The sequence below is a fragment of the Strix uralensis genome, chromosome 20, assembly GCF_047716275.1.
Source record: "Strix uralensis isolate ZFMK-TIS-50842 chromosome 20, bStrUra1, whole genome shotgun sequence".
NCBI lineage: Eukaryota > Metazoa > Chordata > Aves > Strigiformes > Strigidae > Strix > Strix uralensis.
The window spans coordinates 1725714-1743469 of NC_133991.1; the positions used below are offsets into that span (position 1 = coordinate 1725714).

Genomic DNA, 17756 nt, shown 5'->3' on the forward strand with positions numbered 1-17756 from the left:
TATTGCTCTGCCTTAGAGAATACTGTCTGTGAGCAGGCAGGAGACCACGGACATACGGAGAGACACTGACTGAATTTGTCAGGTCCAGTCCACCTGCAGCAACTCCATACATTTAGCGGAATTTAACAGTTCCATAACGACATGACTCCACAGAGACACACACACATTTCCCCATCCCAATGTTTTATGCATCATCAAATATTTTCTGGCTATCGCAGGAGCAAAGTCCATGCACATGCAGTCTAAGTCCCAGTACTTCAAGGTGAGTTGGTCCCTTCTTGACCTTGAAAGGCTATTGTCTAACACCACACAATGACCAACTCACTCCTTACACAGCCCATTCTAACCCAGACAATGAGGCTGAGCTAGGCACTATGAACTGCATATGAGTCTGAGCTGTGCATTAGAACTGACCTGACCTGAGATCTGAGCAAGACATAAAACATCTATTCAGAAGGTAAGCACCCGTGGGTGAAACTACACATTGTCATGGTCACTAATGCCTCCAGTGCTGCTCAGCAAAGTAGAAACAGAAGGAAGAAATTCAGATGCTGCGATATGACCTGTAAAACCTCCATGATATTAAACAGAGGCAAAATTTCATCCAACAAATAAGAAGCGCAAGAAAACGGCTGTGGGTTTGCAGAAATCTTTCAACACTTGTCTGGAGTGCATGTAAAAGTGTAAGTATCTCCTCAAACTAGCAAAGGCCACAGAGTTTCATCCAGTGATTTATGTAGCTATATTCAACCCACAGCTAGCTGAAAGACTAAATAAACAATTCCAGCCTCAAGGGCTGGAGCACAAAATTTGTGACACTGTTCAAATTAACAGAAAGACTGGTCATTCCTTATTAAGATAAACTGAGGAGAATCCACAACAGGCACGCAACAACCTAGCTCCTCTTCCAACATTATGCTCACAACAGTAGGCAACAAGAACACTTACCAGTTCTTTGCATCTTTTATGCTTTTTCCTCACTTCATGCTCAAGGTTTTCACATTTTTTGCGCTTTTTCTTGAGTTCAAATTCCTGCACGAAACAAGCATAAGTAGATCAGCAAGTCCGCATTCTTACAATGTATAAGAAATTCAAGCTCACCTTCTCAGACCCAATGCTGTATTAGCTATTTTTATCTTCTTAAGAAAACCTCTTTGTGACAGACATAAACAACATAGAGACCAAGGGAGAATTTTTTTAAAGTAGTAAAACCAAGAAACTTTTCAAGTGAAACAGCTATTCCTCACTTCCCCAAGTGTTTAATCTTCTGGAAACAGCTCTCTGTTTCCCATTTGCACAGACTGTTCCTATCTCTATGGAATAGTATGGAGGACAGCATGCAGGGGACAAAAAGACAGAGCTGTGCAAAATATTTAGTGTGAAACACTAGCTGTGCTATCTTAGCTCCTATTCTAATCCAAATGACATCTAACAGAGAGCAGACATCTTCTGGTTATGTACCTTTATCTGCAGTTACTTGCTACCACTCTTGGTTCCTCAGATAGGTAAGAGTTGCTAAACCTCACTGCAAACTGTCCTAGTTTGCTGGAATAATTCACAAAGGACATATTCCTCACATGACATCTGTCCTAGGTCAGTCATATCTGTTCCCAGTTCAAATAAGACTAAACCAAACACGGCACAGAATCTACTGGCATGTTTCCCTCTCATTTTAGTGTGACATAGTCCCCCTCCAGCCCAATACCTGGAGCTGCCATCCAGCAACATTCTCCATGCAGATGGCCTGTGTTTTCCTACCGATTCCCCAAGCTTCCCACTTTTGCAGAGCAGCTGCACCTAAAAAGACTTCAATTCCCACAAGCTCTTCATGGATTGCACAGGTGAAAACCCCAAGAAAAAGTAAAGCACTCCTTTACCCAAAAACCAGGTTCACAACTCACCAGCTGCTGTATCTGTTGGCTGCTCTCTTGGTCTGTTATTGCATTTTTGGGAGGGAAATTTTCATGTCCTTCCGAGGCAGGTCCCAGCGGTTGCACACCTGGTTCCACCTGGAAAGCAAGTGAGATGCCAGCGAGCTCAGGGACAGCCAGGACTACAGAGCACACCGTGCGAGGGACAAGAGGCTCTCCTGGCAGTACCGCCTGGGAGAGCAATGCTCCACAGGAAAACCCCTGCTCTCTGAACTGCACCACTGGACATGGAGAAAGGTGAACACCATGCCAGGGACCTCTCGCCCACCAGAGACCCGTGCTAGGGATCTTCTGGGGCCCAGTGACAAACAATCCAGCTTGACTAAAACACTCACATGCAACAGTGAGCTCCAGAAAGCTCTCAGATCTGAGTTCCCATTTGTGCCTCATCTAAGGTTTCAATGAGAGGCATCAGCAACACCTTTCATGGCCCTCTCCAAAGCAATAAAAATAATAAGGAAGACAGTCAGAAGGGAGAACACAACGCTCATAAACATCAGAAAGTAGAAATCAGTGAAGATGGCAGAATCTAAAGGCAGGGAAGAACAGACAAAAAATACCAAGAAATGGGACATCCCACCTCAGCTGGTAGCCAAGAAGAACTGAAATGGCAGCAGACGTGCTATGGCTTATTGTGCCACCATCAAACCAGATGAAAGGAGACACTTTCCTGTACACAAGTTTCTAACAAAATGCCTTTTAATTTGGGCTACAGACAAACACACCTTTAATCCTCTGAATTTTCACTCTCAACTGATATCTGACTGCCTAGAGTAATCCCTGACAGCAGGGCAAGGCCTGAGGTAAAGAGAAGAAAGAGGGCTTTGTTAATGTTTTAAACACGGAATTTAAAGTTATTTTTGGTAAGTGGATTTTAGGGATAGGAGATCTTTAGGATCATCAAAGCCACCTTGTACAGTGAGCAAGCAACAGGATTTTGTGACTCCATCTCAGCCCTTATCCTTCAGTTGACTTCTCATCAGAAGTGGAATTTCTCATTTTGCTCTGAACACCTACAGTGCCGAGGGTTCTACATTACTAAGTCTGAGCTCCATTTACAGTCAGCCATTAGGACACTGTCTAAGCACTATACCTAAAACATTTCTTTTACCCGTTTTAGGCTTGAAACCCCGGTTTTAATTACGTCTATATTCATGGCTCCACTGCTGAAAGCCAGGAAACCCTAAGAAACTACACTCAAGCCCAGGTTATCAAGGTTTTCAGATTTTCTTGGTACAAGGAAAATCCTGAAACCACCATCCTGCAGCGTGGCTCAGGGCTTCCCTACCACCACCCATGGAATAAGGTTCACTTGGGAGTGAGGCAGTCTGAGCACCAACCCACAGCTGGAAATCTTGAGATCTTCGGCGCAAGCCACGGTACCTTATGAGCCCCGGCCCTTGGGAGCTTTCAGACGTGCTGTGAAACCAGCATTTAACTTTGGAATATCCAGGCGTAAACGTTGATGAGACTTTTTTTTTTTTAAACCACCTGGCACATACAAAGTTTCAAATCTGTATTTCACACCTCCCCTTCAAAATTATGCTTCCTCACAGACTGAAAATGTTGCATTTTAGTCAATTTTAATGAAATCAGGTCCCAAGGAATGCTAGTGGATGCCAGCTAAGGGGTTAGATACTCACTGTCCAAGTACAATGCACCATGCTTCACCAGTCACACTCTCTTGCAGATATACAAGGCAAATTTGCTGGTTTATGATCATTTCCTAGCAAAAAGCTAAACAAAATTATGACACTCCTAATTACAGACAATGTACAAAAATTACAAAATTACAAATTTGCCCACATGGACCTAATTTCCACCCAAGAACAAAGACATGCCCCTAGCCACATGCTCATATACTGCTGTTTTTACACAGAACCCAGACTCGTCACCGTATTAAACAACTGATAACAAGACTGGCACACATCACAAAGCGAGCTGCAACCTGGAGCTGTGCCACCTCATTCACAGCCGGGACTGGAAGATGGTCAATGAATGAGCCAGGTGCACAGAATCTGTTCAACCGTACAGTTAAAAATCACTGTAGAACCATTTTCACTTTAGAATCCCTTTCCACCCCCAGTGCTATCCACCTGGGCTGCACTGACCTTGGCAGAGACCCTGATGGCGAGAGGGATGGGGCTGTACAACTGATCAGCATCCCCAGGCTGTGCCAGCTAAAGCCAAATATACAACAGGCACACAAGTACCTGTGCTTCTGAACAGAAAGCACGCAACACACTAAATTAAAAGTGTTGTAAGTTTTCTAGAAACCTCTGCCCTAGGCACCCAGAAAGCATCATCACAATCCTGCCCCAAAAGAATCACTCCAGCACTTTCCAGCTAACCACGGCCCATTTCCTCAGCCATGCCAGGGCAGCCCTGTGCAGTGTCAGGCAGAGCCAGACCACGAAGCTGATGCAGGTTTCAGGACAAGGCGGGAGGAAGGTTGCGTCTGCTTGGTTGTTTTTAACTCAGATCCACCACGTCCCACTGCTCAACATGAGTTGCACTGACATAAGTGAAGGGGAAGTGGGAACAAGCAGTGGTGAACAGGAGGCTGTTTAAGTCAGCACCATCACTGAAAGAAATCCCTGCTAAATTATGATTTGTCACTACAGAGATAAGCATCACCCAAAACCCTAAATAAAGTAGAGAAATCAGAAGAACAGAGAAATGGGATTTTCCAAGGATACTTAAAGGAGAAGCTTGCTCTTTATACTCTGAGGAAGTTCTTTGAAAGCTGGGGAATACTGCCCTGACGCCCTGTGCTGGGGAGCAGGATAGAAAAGCAAAGTAATTTCTTTTAATTATGACAACTGTGATTACTGCCCCGAGAGCTGACACGACTGCGCCCAAATGAATACAGCCCGTTGAGCCCGGGGTGTTCTGTGATACAGGTTTCAGCTAAGAGACTGGCAACAGCCTCCCTGCTCCCCCTTCACTACCGCTGTTGGCCTTAGTCTCGTTGCTATTTATCAGACAGAAAATCTTTTGACAATGAGGACAGACTCTCCTGAATCAGAGAAATAAAGAGCATCCATGAGAAAGGCCATAATACATGTTCCTGTCTGACAGGATCTACAGGGTCAGCTAAAACCCAAGGTATGGAAGGGCCATTCAAGGAAGACAAGGGCAGAGGAGAGGGAAAGAAAAAAATGAAAAGTCATCTGTGCATCCTTCTTCATCATGGAGGAATCTGGGGGGTGAGGGGCCACTAGGGCAGAAATCTCAAACTATGAAGAACAGAGACGAGGATCTCTCTCAAACTGAACTGTCTGTAAGAACTGTGGAAGCCAACAAAACAGTAACAAATCATCAAGATTAGACAATATTCACCCAAGGGTTCAAAAACCCCCTTCGTCACGAACTGAATCTCTCTCTTCAGCAGCAACTGAATCAAGACATGCAGTGTGTCACTTCTCTGACACCGCCTTAATATGAAATAAGTGGAAGGTGGCAAATGTCAAGTTTTAACAGTATTGCAGTAGATATCTGCAGACCAGTACATTTGACACCTGTTCCAGGCAAACTGATAGAAATTGTAACAGAGATGAGGCAAATACTTAAAAAAACCCCAAACAAACATATATTGGGAAGAAAACCCCACACTCACAAATCTGTAGAGAGTTCTTCTAAGGTGTCAGCAAGCAAACAGGTGAGGGAGATCCAGTAGGTACAATCTGCTTGGGTGCTCTGAACACACTCAGCTACAGTGCTTTGAAAGGGTTCTGCAGATACTGAGCCACCACAGGATGGGGGGGAAGATTTGTCTTGGGTAAATATCTAGTAAAAATGAGAGGACTAAAAGAGAGGCAGCGGGAACCGTGCTCTCCAAGTACGGATGTAGCGATGAGACAAATGGTGAAGAGGCCCTCGTGACACTGAGGGACTACAGAGGGCCATCAGACAAATGATATTTTAATAGAACTCAGTGCTTAGACAAAAAGGCAAAGAGATCTATTGGGAAAGGGAGAGAAAAGTTCATTATGTCACTATCTGAACCTATGACACAGTGTCTGGGATACTGCGTGCAGTGCTGCTTCCCCCAACACAAAAATGACAGACTTAACGTACAAAGGAAGGAGACAAGGACGATTAATACTGAATCATGGCAGAGGCTAGAAAGAAACAGAAAAAACGGCTGAAGGAGAGGGGCCTATAAACTCACGAGTGACTTGGAAAGGCCAAACAAGGAATGAATATTCAATACATCTTCTATAAGAGCTGGGGAGCAAAACGAGAGCAGCCGGTGGGAGCTTGGAGGGAAGATGAGCAGCCCGTCCGCACACAGCCCAGATGCGACACCCTGCTCTGGGCCACCGCAGGCACCGAAAGCTTCGGGAAGGAACCGGCTGAGCCCGCACCAGACAAACCCTCCGGGAGCCAGCTGACGCCGCGGTGCTGCCTCTGGCCCGGGAAACCCCCACGCCGCCGGAGCCGGGTGGCACCGGCCTCACGCACCCCCCGCCCGCCAGCCCGGCCTGCGGGCAGCCCCGGAGGCCTCTGCCGGCCCCTCACCCCCCGCCCGGCCCCAGTTCCCGGGGCCGGTGCGCCCTTGCCGGAGGGACTGGCCCAGGCCTCGGCCCCCACGGCGGGCTGAGCCCCCGGGCCGGCCCCCGCCCTCTCACCGCGGCTTCCACCTCTTTCGCGGAGGAGTTGGCCCCCGAGCGCTGAGGGGAAGCCCCGCTGCCCTGCCCCGCAGACAGCGGAGGCCTCGGCGGGCCTGGCCCGGCCGCCCGGCAGCCGCTCGGCCCCGCCGCTGGAGAGGCGCTTCCCCGGCGGCGCCTCGGGCCCGCCCGCCCCAGCCCCCGGCGGAAGCGGCGCCGCAGCCGCCCCCGGCCCGGCCCGGCGAGGGGCTCGGCGGGAGGGCCCGGCCTTACCTGCCGGCTGCGCGGGCCGCCAGCGGGGAGGCGGCGCCCTGAGGCGGCCCGGATTTGCCGGGCCGTACCACTGCGGCCGCGGAGGGGCGGCCGGGCCCGGGTCGGGCCGAAACCTTGGGGCCGGGGCCGGGGCCCGGGAGGCGGCCAGGCCGCGGCCCTGCTCTTCAGCGCGGCGCGGGCGGGAGGCCCGGCCCGCCGCGGGGCTTCGCCCTGGCTGGAGCCGATGCGCCGGCGGACGGGGATTGGGATGGGGGTCACGGAGCAGCAGGTCTCCCGCCACCACGGGTCTCCATCGCCCACCCGCTGGGAGCCAACGTCCGGACCTCTGCAAACACCCAAACTGTGTGTTTTTGGCCAATGACGGCAAAAAGAGGCATTGCCTGGCTTCTGGGCTGGAAAAGACAGTGTGGGAGCCCCGTGTCGGGGAAGAGCAGCAGGACCGAGCCCCCGGCATGGCTTGGTGTCCCTGCACGGGATTGGGCTGCCAGCAGCGGCCACGTCCCCCCCGGCCCTCTGGGACCCGGCGCTTGGATCGGTCATTTCAGAAACCAGCACAGCACCTGTTCGCAGAGGATGAGAACCGCAGTGCTCACGGACTCTTAAAGAAGTTTCCTAAGAAGAGTAATTAATGGAGTAATTAAACAGCAAAACTTAGATCGCCGACCCACTTGTCTCACCTCCCGGTGTGCTTCCCCTGCACGCGCTGGGTCTCCCAAGCGGGTCTCCTTCAGTAGAGGTGAACCTTTGACGCAGGTATCTAGCGTTGGTACAGGCGGTCCCAAGCGCGCGGCAGCGCTTGGCGAAGCGCCGCCTGAACTGATTTTAGAGGAACGTAGACACTCCTTGAAATTCTTCAGTGCGATCTGTCTCTGCAGCCGTAACACCTCTCTCTGGGATTCCCGCAACAGGCGATCAAACTCGATGACGTTCAGGCAGTGAGGGTCATCCTGCAGGAGATACAAACACATCATGTCGCTGACAAGCTCTAAAAGGTGGAACAGGTCAGGGTGGTGATTTAACATGCAAATTCCAAAAGCTTTACATGGAGAGACACTGGCAAAAACCAGGTAATGTGGCACACAAAGATTTGTGTTTCCTGGGTCTCCAAAGCCTCAAAAGCAGCCACTTTGCATCCCTTATGCAAATACGTTATTCCTCCCGCTGATAAAAACTAGCCTGTAATGCTTCTGCAGCTAATTCCAGCGCAAAGCAAAAGGGCTTTTCTACGTGTGTGCTTTCCCAGGGCTTGCCAGCAGAGAGCGTGTCAGGGTAATATAATTTCATTTCCCAGCCAAACGAGAGCCTTAGCTGGTTTACCTCCTTGGTGAGGGTGCTGGCATTCTCTGCAGCCCTAACGGTGGTTAGGGCTTTAAATGCTGGAAAGAATGAAGAACATCTGGGATTTGTTCAGTTCTTGCTCAGGATAATGTTTGGTTTTCAAACATTCTTGATTTCTAACCTCTTCCGAGACAGTATGTGTGGATGGGCCCCTATCTTTAGCACAAGGGGTCACTCCCATCCACTCCAGACCCAAAACCAGCAGCTTTTGAAGGAAACCAGTGCAATCTTACTCTCACAAAAATGTGAGAATATGTCACCAGCTTGTTTAATTCTTCAAAGGTTTTCAGCTTTCAGGAAGCTGAAGAAACACGTACCTGCATGTCCATATGTATGTACAAAAGCTGGTTATGAAAACCTGTCTTTACAAATATGCTGCTGGAGGAGACATTGCTCATTCCCCTGGAAAGCTCCTAAGCTAGTGAATTCAACGCATAATTGGTATCCAGGACAAATTTAATCTGCTTCCCCATTCACTTCTTATTTGCCCTAAAAATAGTGTTTGCTTTATAAAGACAATTTGTGTAGAAAACCATGGTTACTGTCATACTACAAGGGGGAAACTGAGGCAGCATTAATGGGAACTGAGTACAGATTCAAGAAGTGAGCAGCTGGGCCTTCTCTGTGCCAGACCCATGTTCAGGCTATCAGGGTAGTAGTTCTTTAAAATTGGCTGTGGCTCTGTACAAAATCTCCCTTCCCCCACCAAAAAAAGGCAGCTATTCCCAACAGACAGCCTCCGAAGCCTGGGGGAACAAGGGAGTAGAAAAAAACCCTCAGTCCTCCCCTCAGTTTCTATTATACACGTCCCCTGCAGCTGCCTTGCTGTTCCCCGCAATCCCCCTCTTCCAAGAATCCATTCTGCGAGAAATTGCAGTCTGGTTTTAGCTGGAGCTGAGGTTTGGTTGAAAGCCTATCACTGGATCACAATCTCAGGAAATCATTTTATCCTATCCTAAGAACCCAAACTTTGCAAAACAAGACCAATGCTTTTGGAGCCCGGCACGCAGGGTGTCTGTCCTGCCCCTAGAAAGGAACTGAGCAGATCCACTTCATAGCTACTGAAAAATTTGTGCTGCTTTAAATACCCTAGATTAAAATTGATTTGGTTACAAACTCTGAGCATGCACATGATAGCTCTGCATATAAACCCCTTCACTGGCATAATGCATTTTGCATGCTGCAGACAGATTATGTGAATTTTGAATTTTAACTAGCTGAAAATTAAAATTTAATGAGCAGCTTGCTTGGAAGAGAAATGGGAAAAAAACAAGATCAGAGAGAATGATCTCCTCTCTTGCTCTCTTCTCTGTGGATTCCCTGCTTGTGTATCGATGTCCTCCGTTACCAGTGCCTCAGCAGTTACACAAACAGACCGTCTCACTGGCTAAGTCAGGGTGGTCACCCACGCCCCAGCAAGGCCATGGCTGAATTCAGCCACCCTGAGGATTGCACCCATGTGTATTTCTTTGGTCAGTAATGAATCTTGCTCACCCACCTTTGTCACATTCCTCTATAATTTGTCACTCACTGCCCCTGGCAGATTCAGGCTGCCCAGCATGCTCTGCTGGGAAAATCAGACTGGAAAGGGTCTGTTCCCACTTCTGTGGGGGTCTGCAGTGGGAAATCAAGGGGACAGGAAGGGAATTTCTTCTCGGTGACACCACAGAGCACAGTCAAACCTGGATAACTTTCTCCTGTGTTTTAATGCCAGGAGGGATCAGTGGGGCAGCCTGTACAAACAGCAAACACCCGGTCATCCTTGTCCTGATGAGATGTACATTAGGGAAAGACTGAAATCTGCCTTCAAACCCATAGTTAAAATGATCATATAGGGAGGTCGGGGACAGAAATAAAGCTGCTTTCAGTGAGGAGGTATTTGTCACCTGAATATCATCTAAGTAGGGTAGGTAGAAATCTAAGCATTCAGCTCAGCGGGGTGCAGGAATGTTGGGTTGCACTTGATCACATCTGCATCAGCAAAACAGGGGGGATCCAGTGCAAGCCCTAACGTTCCTGAGCCACTCGTGGGAGTTTATTAACTGACCTAAACTGAAAACATCTAGCTCAGGAACAAAAGATGTATCTGATATGCCCAGAACAGGTTGCTTTAGTCGCCTTGACTGGGAATCATTTCACCTAGCTTCAGATATCTGCAGAGGCTCCTTTCAGGGTCATGGCAGAGAAGCAGTGCTTTGAGAGAATGACACGTCCAACCAGTATTAGACATCTGTCTTGGGATGAGCTGAATTATCCCTTTTATCCCATCATTTATATCAGGAAGCTCTACGCTGGTGCTGAGGGGAACGTAGGTCACCAGCCCAGGTGCAGGCATCAGCATTGTAGATGGTTTCATGAACACCCATCCCTGTCTAGTGATTTGTACCCTTAGTCACAGTCCTACAAGGATGCACCTAGTTATACCCAGTCTCGTGGTGGCTGTGAGCACACAGGTGCAACTCAAGACATGGGATTTAGGCTGATTCTTGGGAACATGTTTGGCTGGTTTACTTTTTAAAGAAACACTTTAAAAGGAGATCCTGCTTCTACATCTTGCTTGGAGCTCAGCACTGTGAAAAGACATCCTGTATTTGTGGCTTCTCAGTGTTTTCCAGGGGGAGAGTTTAACTTGCTGCTGAAAACAGCAGCTCAGACCCATGAATTCGCAGAGGGACAAACTGGGGTGTCCCACAACACACTGTTCTGGAAGGGTCCAGACACTATCTCTGCCACACACTCGCCCAGTGTCCCTTATCCAAATCACACATCAAATGCTCTCTGTTTTCAGTCTGCACTTGGGACTAATTGCCCTCACACAGCTTCCTGGAGCCTGGTTGCCATCACTGCTTGTCCCCAGGCACCGAGTGATGTCCCAGAAAGTGTCTCACCTTCCCTGCAATGAGTTTAGCCTGCAGCTCCCGGCACTCCTGCTGCAGAGCTTCGATCTGCTTGTCTTTTGCCAGGAGAGCACTGGCTTGCTCTGTCAGGTCCTTGGCACGCTGGCGGGCAAATGCTTTTTTACACAGCTCCAGGCTGGAGCCCTTCAGAGGCACCGGAGCAGTTACCTACACCAGAGAGAGCAGCAAGGGAGAAAGCCACATGCGTTGGTATTCATTAACCACCACCCCATCCCCCCAACATTGGACAGGCAGCACTGTCAAGAAGTGCAGCCTAGCCCAAAGGACAGACAGGCAGACAGAAGAGGAGGACAGACATATGGAAAAGTGGGAGGAAAGAGGAAGGGCTGGATGGAGAAGTGGGTCAGACAAGAGGTGGGAAAGAGAAGGTGCTCATGATGAGCCAGTGGGTATAGTCAGCATGGGGTCTGTCCCCAACAGTGGGTGGGGGGAGGAGAGAAAAACAGGATGAAGGCAGAAAAACAGAAGACAGCAGAGAAGAGGAGGGGGGGATGGCAGGAAAGATGAGCATGGGAGCAAGGATGAAGGTGACCAAACCAGGAAGAGAAATGGAGCGTCTGTGGGTTTCAAGGCAGCAGGAAAGAGGGCTTCAGCATGGATGGGTGGAAGGCACAGGCAAAGAGAGAGGCAAGAGGGAGCCCAGCAAGGACCAGCGTGGCTGGGGGAGGACTGGGAGGCGTTCAGCAGGAGAAGCAGTTCAGATTCACATGCTCCCTGCGAGGGAGGGACGAGCAAGGGTGAGGACGGCAGCATGCTTCAAGGGGAGCGGGCAGACAGGGACAGGCAGCTGGCTGGGCCCAGGCTCTGGACAGAGGCCCTGGCTGCAGTCTCCCTGGGATGCCAGGTCTCAGCACATGCCCCCATCCCTGGGGCTGGATCTCCCACTGGGTACCAGCACCATGGAGCTGGATCAATGGGCAGCTCATGCCCCCACTTCTCATCCCAACCCTCTGAGCAGTGAGGCCACATCCAGTCCCTGGGTTTATCAAACCTGCCTCTCCCTGTCCAGCTATTTTTGTCTGCACAAAGCCTGACAATTTGGTGAGGGGGGACTCTCCCCTGCCTGATCAAGAACGTGGCATCCTCTGTGCAGACTTTTCCTCCCCAGGTCTTCCCGAGCGTCTCCCCCACATGCAGAAGCTGCATGCCGGGCCCCAGCTCCACGGAACCTACGTACCAGGCACTGAAGGCAACCCCAGCTCCTCAGGGCCCACTCTCTGGGCATGCAGCTGCCTGGTCCTGCCTCCAGCTCACCCTCCACGAGCCTCAGCCATCCAAGCACTTTCTGCTCTTGGGAGACCTGGGCCAGCCCAGGAGCCCAGCAAGTCGGTTCTCCCAGGGCTTGCACAGGTCTTAAACTGTCACCACCCCAAAGTTTCACTCAGGAAAAAAATGAAACAGTATTTGTATAGTTGCTGGAGGGTCTGCATAGCTGTTGGATGGATATCAAATTATTTCTTTTAGCATAGTATCTGACATGTCCATCTGGCAGCAGCTGTTGCCCTGCAAGTACCAAAACCCCACACGGGCAGTGTGGTGCCTGGGGACAGAGAGGGCAGGCATTGCCAAGAAAATCCCCCACCTTCTCTTCAGCAAACTTTTCACTTCCTCCTTTCTATCCTACAGGGCTTGAATTCCCCATCACAATCCCTGGTTTCCTTCCAATGGAAGAAAGGTTTTCCCGTACTCCACTGCAATTAGGAAGCTCATGCAATTGCTTGCGCCCAAATCCCACATCCTACGGCCATCTCCCACCACTCCTGCACCCTGTCAGGTACTACAAGGTTTGCAACAAGCTGCTGTTGGGTTGGAAAAAGCAAAAGCCATGAGGCTTGCACAGCAATGCAAGTAAGGTGTGGATGGGGCAGAGCAGAGTCTCTCACCCCTTCCTGTTTTGCTTTACCACACTCCTGTTCTTATTCAAATATTTCCTGTTTCTTTTCGGTAAAGTCAGATGAATTATTTTCACCACTTGCCTAGGGAAGGCTGAGCTAATTACCTTAAACTAACACCTTAAGGTAAGTTAGCACATTTACAATAAGAAACCAAGCAGGAGGAAATTGCTCAAAGCCAGCTCCCCACACACCAGCAGAAGGCAGCAGCAATAGCTGGTTTTCGTGATTCTTGCCCTTGCTGCTGATGTGCAAAGCATGTTTGCTGTAGGTTTAAGAAAAGGGGAAAGAAAAGGCCTTTCTAGCTCAACAGAAGTAGCAAGCGAGAAGTCCCAGCAATGAGGTGCTCTCCTAGCTCAGCTTCCCATCCCAGCCGTGCCCAGCAGCGGCAAGCCCCGGCACTCACCACTTTGAGGTTTGCCTCCTGGAGTTTCCGGGCTCTCTCCTCCAGGCGCTTGGCGATCACTGCCAGCTCCGCATTCTTCCTCTTCAGGTGCTTCACCTTCTCCTCCGTCTGGGGAAAGCAGCTCCTGCGCTAGAAAACAGAAGGAGAGACTTGAGGTGAAGCCCCTGCTCAGCTCGAAGCTGCGTGCCGGGGGTGTTAGGGGAAGCCGAGGTCCCCAGCCCTGCCTGACCTGCTCTGTGCCCACAGGGCTTTTCCCAGCTGGGCTTGGCCTGTTCTCCTACAACTGTCCCAACCATTAAACACCAACATCTGCTCTTGTTGCCTCTCCAGTAACTGAAACCTGTGTTTTTCCCAGTATTTTTGTTAATGTGACCTCTTGGTCCCCACGAGATGCCCCTCACCCCACTCCAGGCCAGGGCCCTCTCCAGCCACAACACACTTGTTGCAGCCTTTGCTGGTTGGGACTTGGCACGTCTCCAGCATCAGTCTGGCCTGGCCACCCACCCTTTGGGCTTTCTCTTCCAAAGTCTTCCCAGTTTATTTCCCTGGGATTACAGGACTCAAGACATCGCTGTGGATTTGTGCTGCACTGCCACTGCAAGCTTCGCCATTGTCCTTTTTCTCAGGACACCAAAGCATGAGTTGGGGGGAACAGGGAGAAGGTGACAAAGGAGTTTATGATGTTTTCAAAGCAAATCTCCTTTTTCTTCCTATTGATTCTGTTTGCTCTTAATCCCCTTTTATTTGTTTTCTGTCCATTTCAATAAACTGCTGCTTGCCGATGGCTCATTCTCTCAAGGTCGTACCCAGATGTGTTGTGCTGTCTTTTCACATCAGCAAAAATGTCAGGTCAGCTGATCCTTCCAATTATTTTCCTCCCTACCCCTGTGAGATCCCACCACGGGCGCTTGCTGCTCTCACTGCTTTTCTTCAGCCAGAAGACCAAGGCTGATTTTAGAGAGTAAGATTTGATGAGAGCTCACACGATAGTGTTTTGCTAAAATCCAGATGACTGATAAGGGGCGACCCCTCAGCGTGCAGATCATACTGGATTTATGCTTTTAGTGTAAGAAAATTATCTAAAATATGTGTGGTGAATTTGGTGATATAAATCTGAAATGCTGAGCAATCAAACTTTCAGGGGCCTGGGTTGGCTGCATCCCCACGCCACGGGGCTGCACAAGGGGCTGATGCTCTCCAGGGAGGATGCAGGAAGGGACCATCCCCTCTTCATATTTCCCGAGGATCTGAGCTGCCCACCATGGGCCTGGGGAGCCAGGCATGGGGGAGCAGGGCACAATGGGTGGCCCAGCTGGGGCAGCCTGGCTTGGCTTTGGGTGCTGGGGGTGCAGCTGGGGAGGAGCCGGGTGCCGAGCTCCCGTGGGAGCAGGGGGCAGTGCTGCACCGTCACCCAAAGCCGAGGCCGAGTGAATCAGTGTTTCTGCTTTTTCAATTAAAGAGGAAACAAGAGCGACTTCCCCCTCCTCTGCCGTCAGCTCACCGCTGCCTTGCTCTCTGCCTGCTCTCACGGGCATTAAAGTCTCTCATGGTTTCCAGCAGGCAAGTAGCACCAAAGATGACGGAAAGGGCGGCAGAGGGTCCCGGCTCCACTCCACATCACGAGGAAGGGATCCTACTCCAGCCAGCGATGGGTGCAGTGCAAAGGCACCCAGAGTACCCAGCAGACCCAGGCCCCCTTTCCCCCCTGGCCCTGCCCAGCCAATCCTGTGTGCTGGCATCTCTTGGAGTTGGCAGCAGACGGCAGCTCGCCCTGGCCAGGGCTCCCTCCCCACGGCGTAGCCCATGCACCCGGCCAGGGCGTGGGACGGGGCCACGTCCTCTGCTCACCAGCAAGCTGTTCTCCTCGGCCAGGCTGGAGCAGCGGTGCCGCAGGTCCTCCAGCGCACTCAGGAGCTTCGTGTTCTGGCTCACAAGGAAGCCGTAGTCAGCCCCACTCTGCAAAACAGCGCAGAAGAGACAAGGCAGGGCTTCGCCTGCCCGGGGCGAGGGGCAGAGGGACCGCAGCTGCACACCCACCCTGGCCCTGCAGCAAGCCCAGCCTGGCTGTGCAGGGAGGCTGGCAGAATCAGGGTGCAGGCACAGAAGGGGCAAGGCGGGATGCGGAGGCTGATTTCAGGAGGAGGGAAGGGGCCACATGTCCTTTGGGGGACGAGTGGCCTTTGGGGCTGGGCTACATAACCTGTGGGTGACAGCTACCATCCCCATAGCTTTAAAGATGCTTTCAGCTTGCCCAGACCCTCATGTCATCCCCAGCCACTTGCATTTTGCCACGGTACCATCTAAACCAGCTCAAGGGCCAGCAAGAGCCAGGCAGGCAGAGCACAAGCTGTGACACCCCAGACACGTGCACTGCTCCCCACAGCTCAGGGACCCGACGGCCTCCAGCACCACACAGCTTTTGGAGGCGATGAGAGCTCCTCGCCCGTCTCCCCATGCCAGCTCCCCTGGTTTGGCCCAGGAGACGGCCCAGGAGCCAGGCCCTGGGCTCTGCCCTCTCTGTGTCAGCCTCGGCTCCGGAAGAAGGCGACATGCTGGATTTCTTTGCAAAATACCACCTTAATTTTGTCACATCAAAAGCAGCAGCAGCTCTGCCGGGAGCTGTATATATAGCTTTGTGGTTACTGCTTCCTGCTCAGCACAGCTCGCCACAGGCTCGCTGCCGAAGCAGGCTCCCAAAAAGTATTTTTGTGCGTTAGCAAAGCTCGTAGCCAAGCTATTGCTTCACAGCTGCCATATGGCAGTAGCAAACTGCACATCACGGGAAGACTGGACAGATGTTTTCCCAGAAGCCAGGCAGGTCTTGCAGGACCCGCTCCCAGTGCCTGGGCAAGTCTTTGCTGGTGCCGCTGAATGGCCACAACCTTCCCAGTGTACAACTCTGCTCCTGCACTTTGCAAGCCAAGGCTACGAGGGAAGCATCCCTCGGCTACCAAAGAAATGCTGCCCAAGCTTTCTTGGTAGCAAGAAGTCAGACAGGCAGCTCACAGCACCCGGGTGCTGCTAAGCTCTAGGAGGTCTGAGACTGGCTAAAACTCACTACACTTTTGACCAATACTATATTTTAGCTTCTCAGTCATGGCTGTTGGAGAAAAAGGGCAGGAGGCCAGTGCCACAAAGTCCACCCCATCGAATCCCCTGGCGTGGCTGCCATGTCCATGCCATGGCCCTCCCAACCTCTCATGCCTGTATGGAAACGCCTTGGCAGAGTGGGGAGGGAGAATACAACTGAAAGAGATTGAAAAACAAAAAAAACCACCCCCAGAAGACAACACCCAGCCCTCCCTACTGGCCTCATGCAGTGTCCCCAGGTCCCAGCAGCTCCCTGAGCCACCAGGAGGGGATGGTAGGTGACATGAGTTGACAGGCCTTGGGCACAGTGGTTTGCAGGTATCCACCCTGCAGAAATCCCAGGGTTTGAGAAAGCTGAAGAGATTGTACTGCTTTTCACTTGTGGAAAAGCAAAAATACATTTATATTCCTCTAGTCTTTTTTTTTCCTCCCCTACGCACAAAGGCACAGTTACTGCAGCATTCCCCAGGGACATCACACCACAGCAGCACCCAGGCACCTGGGTGCCCTCTCCTGCTCTCCAGTGACTCAGAACTGCTCCCAAGGGTGGTCAGGGAGGCCCAGGAACCAAGGAGCTCCCCAAACTCAGTGGCTTGGGGGAGCCAAAAAGCTCTCCTGGGAGCCAAGCCCCCTGCTTGGTGTTCTGGGCCCAGAGACCCAGTACCAGATCCTGTGGCATCGGTCCCATTCCTACTGCTTTACAGGGACAGCAAGGCACCCCCAGAGAATATTTCCCTATCACCGGCTCCAGCAACAGCAAAGCAGTTCCTTGGGCTGGGCACCCATGCAGGGGATGCTGCAGGTGCTGATGGGGGCACAGAGCAGGGGGGGTGCACAGGGAAGGTCCTACCAGCACATCCCGTGCTGTGTGTGGCAGTGCCTCGGGCTGTTTCACTGCTGCCATTCCCAGAGCCAAGCAGGCAGCCCCTGGGATGAAGTCAAAATGCATTATTACCATCTTCCTGCTGCTGCTGAGAGGCCTCAAGCTTCTCGTCTGTGCTTGCTTGCCCTTAGACAGGCCGAGCAAACTCAGCCAGTGCCCTCTGCGCTTGGGATCAGAGCTGGAGAGCTTCTGCAGAGGAGCTGAGGTGCTCCTGCCTCTCCCATCAGGCAGCTACAACTTCTGATGGCATCAGCACCAGGTTTCTGCAGTTTCAATTAGCACTTCCAGCATGGCAGAGGGATCTTCTGGGGACTTATATCCAAATTTCTGTATTTGAAATCCCTTTTCTTTAGCTTTAGAACAACATCTTAGTTGGGGCAGGATGCAAAGACTCACTCTCATCCTACCGGGC

At 51.2% G+C, this 17756-nt stretch overlaps 1 protein-coding gene across 7 annotated transcripts in view; it reads right to left on the bottom strand.

Moving 5' to 3' along the window:
• Window positions 1-17756, bottom strand: part of TSPOAP1 (TSPO associated protein 1) — a 71203-nt gene that overhangs the window by 43180 nt on the left and 10267 nt on the right. For all 7 annotated transcript variants that reach the window (XR_012631766.1, XM_074890699.1, XM_074890701.1 and 4 more), the window contains exons 2-7: window positions 15220-15327; window positions 13372-13500; window positions 11044-11220; window positions 7495-7764; window positions 1902-2009; window positions 949-1032 (exon numbers count right to left, since the gene is read on the bottom strand). Coding sequence is in view for 6 of the 7 variants with exons in the window: in XM_074890699.1 (XP_074746800.1) it covers window positions 949-1032; window positions 1902-2009; window positions 7495-7764; window positions 11044-11220; window positions 13372-13500; window positions 15220-15327 (876 nt within the window). In the remaining variant the exon portion in view is untranslated. The remainder of the gene's footprint in view (window positions 1-948; window positions 1033-1901; window positions 2010-7494; window positions 7765-11043; window positions 11221-13371; window positions 13501-15219; window positions 15328-17756) is intronic.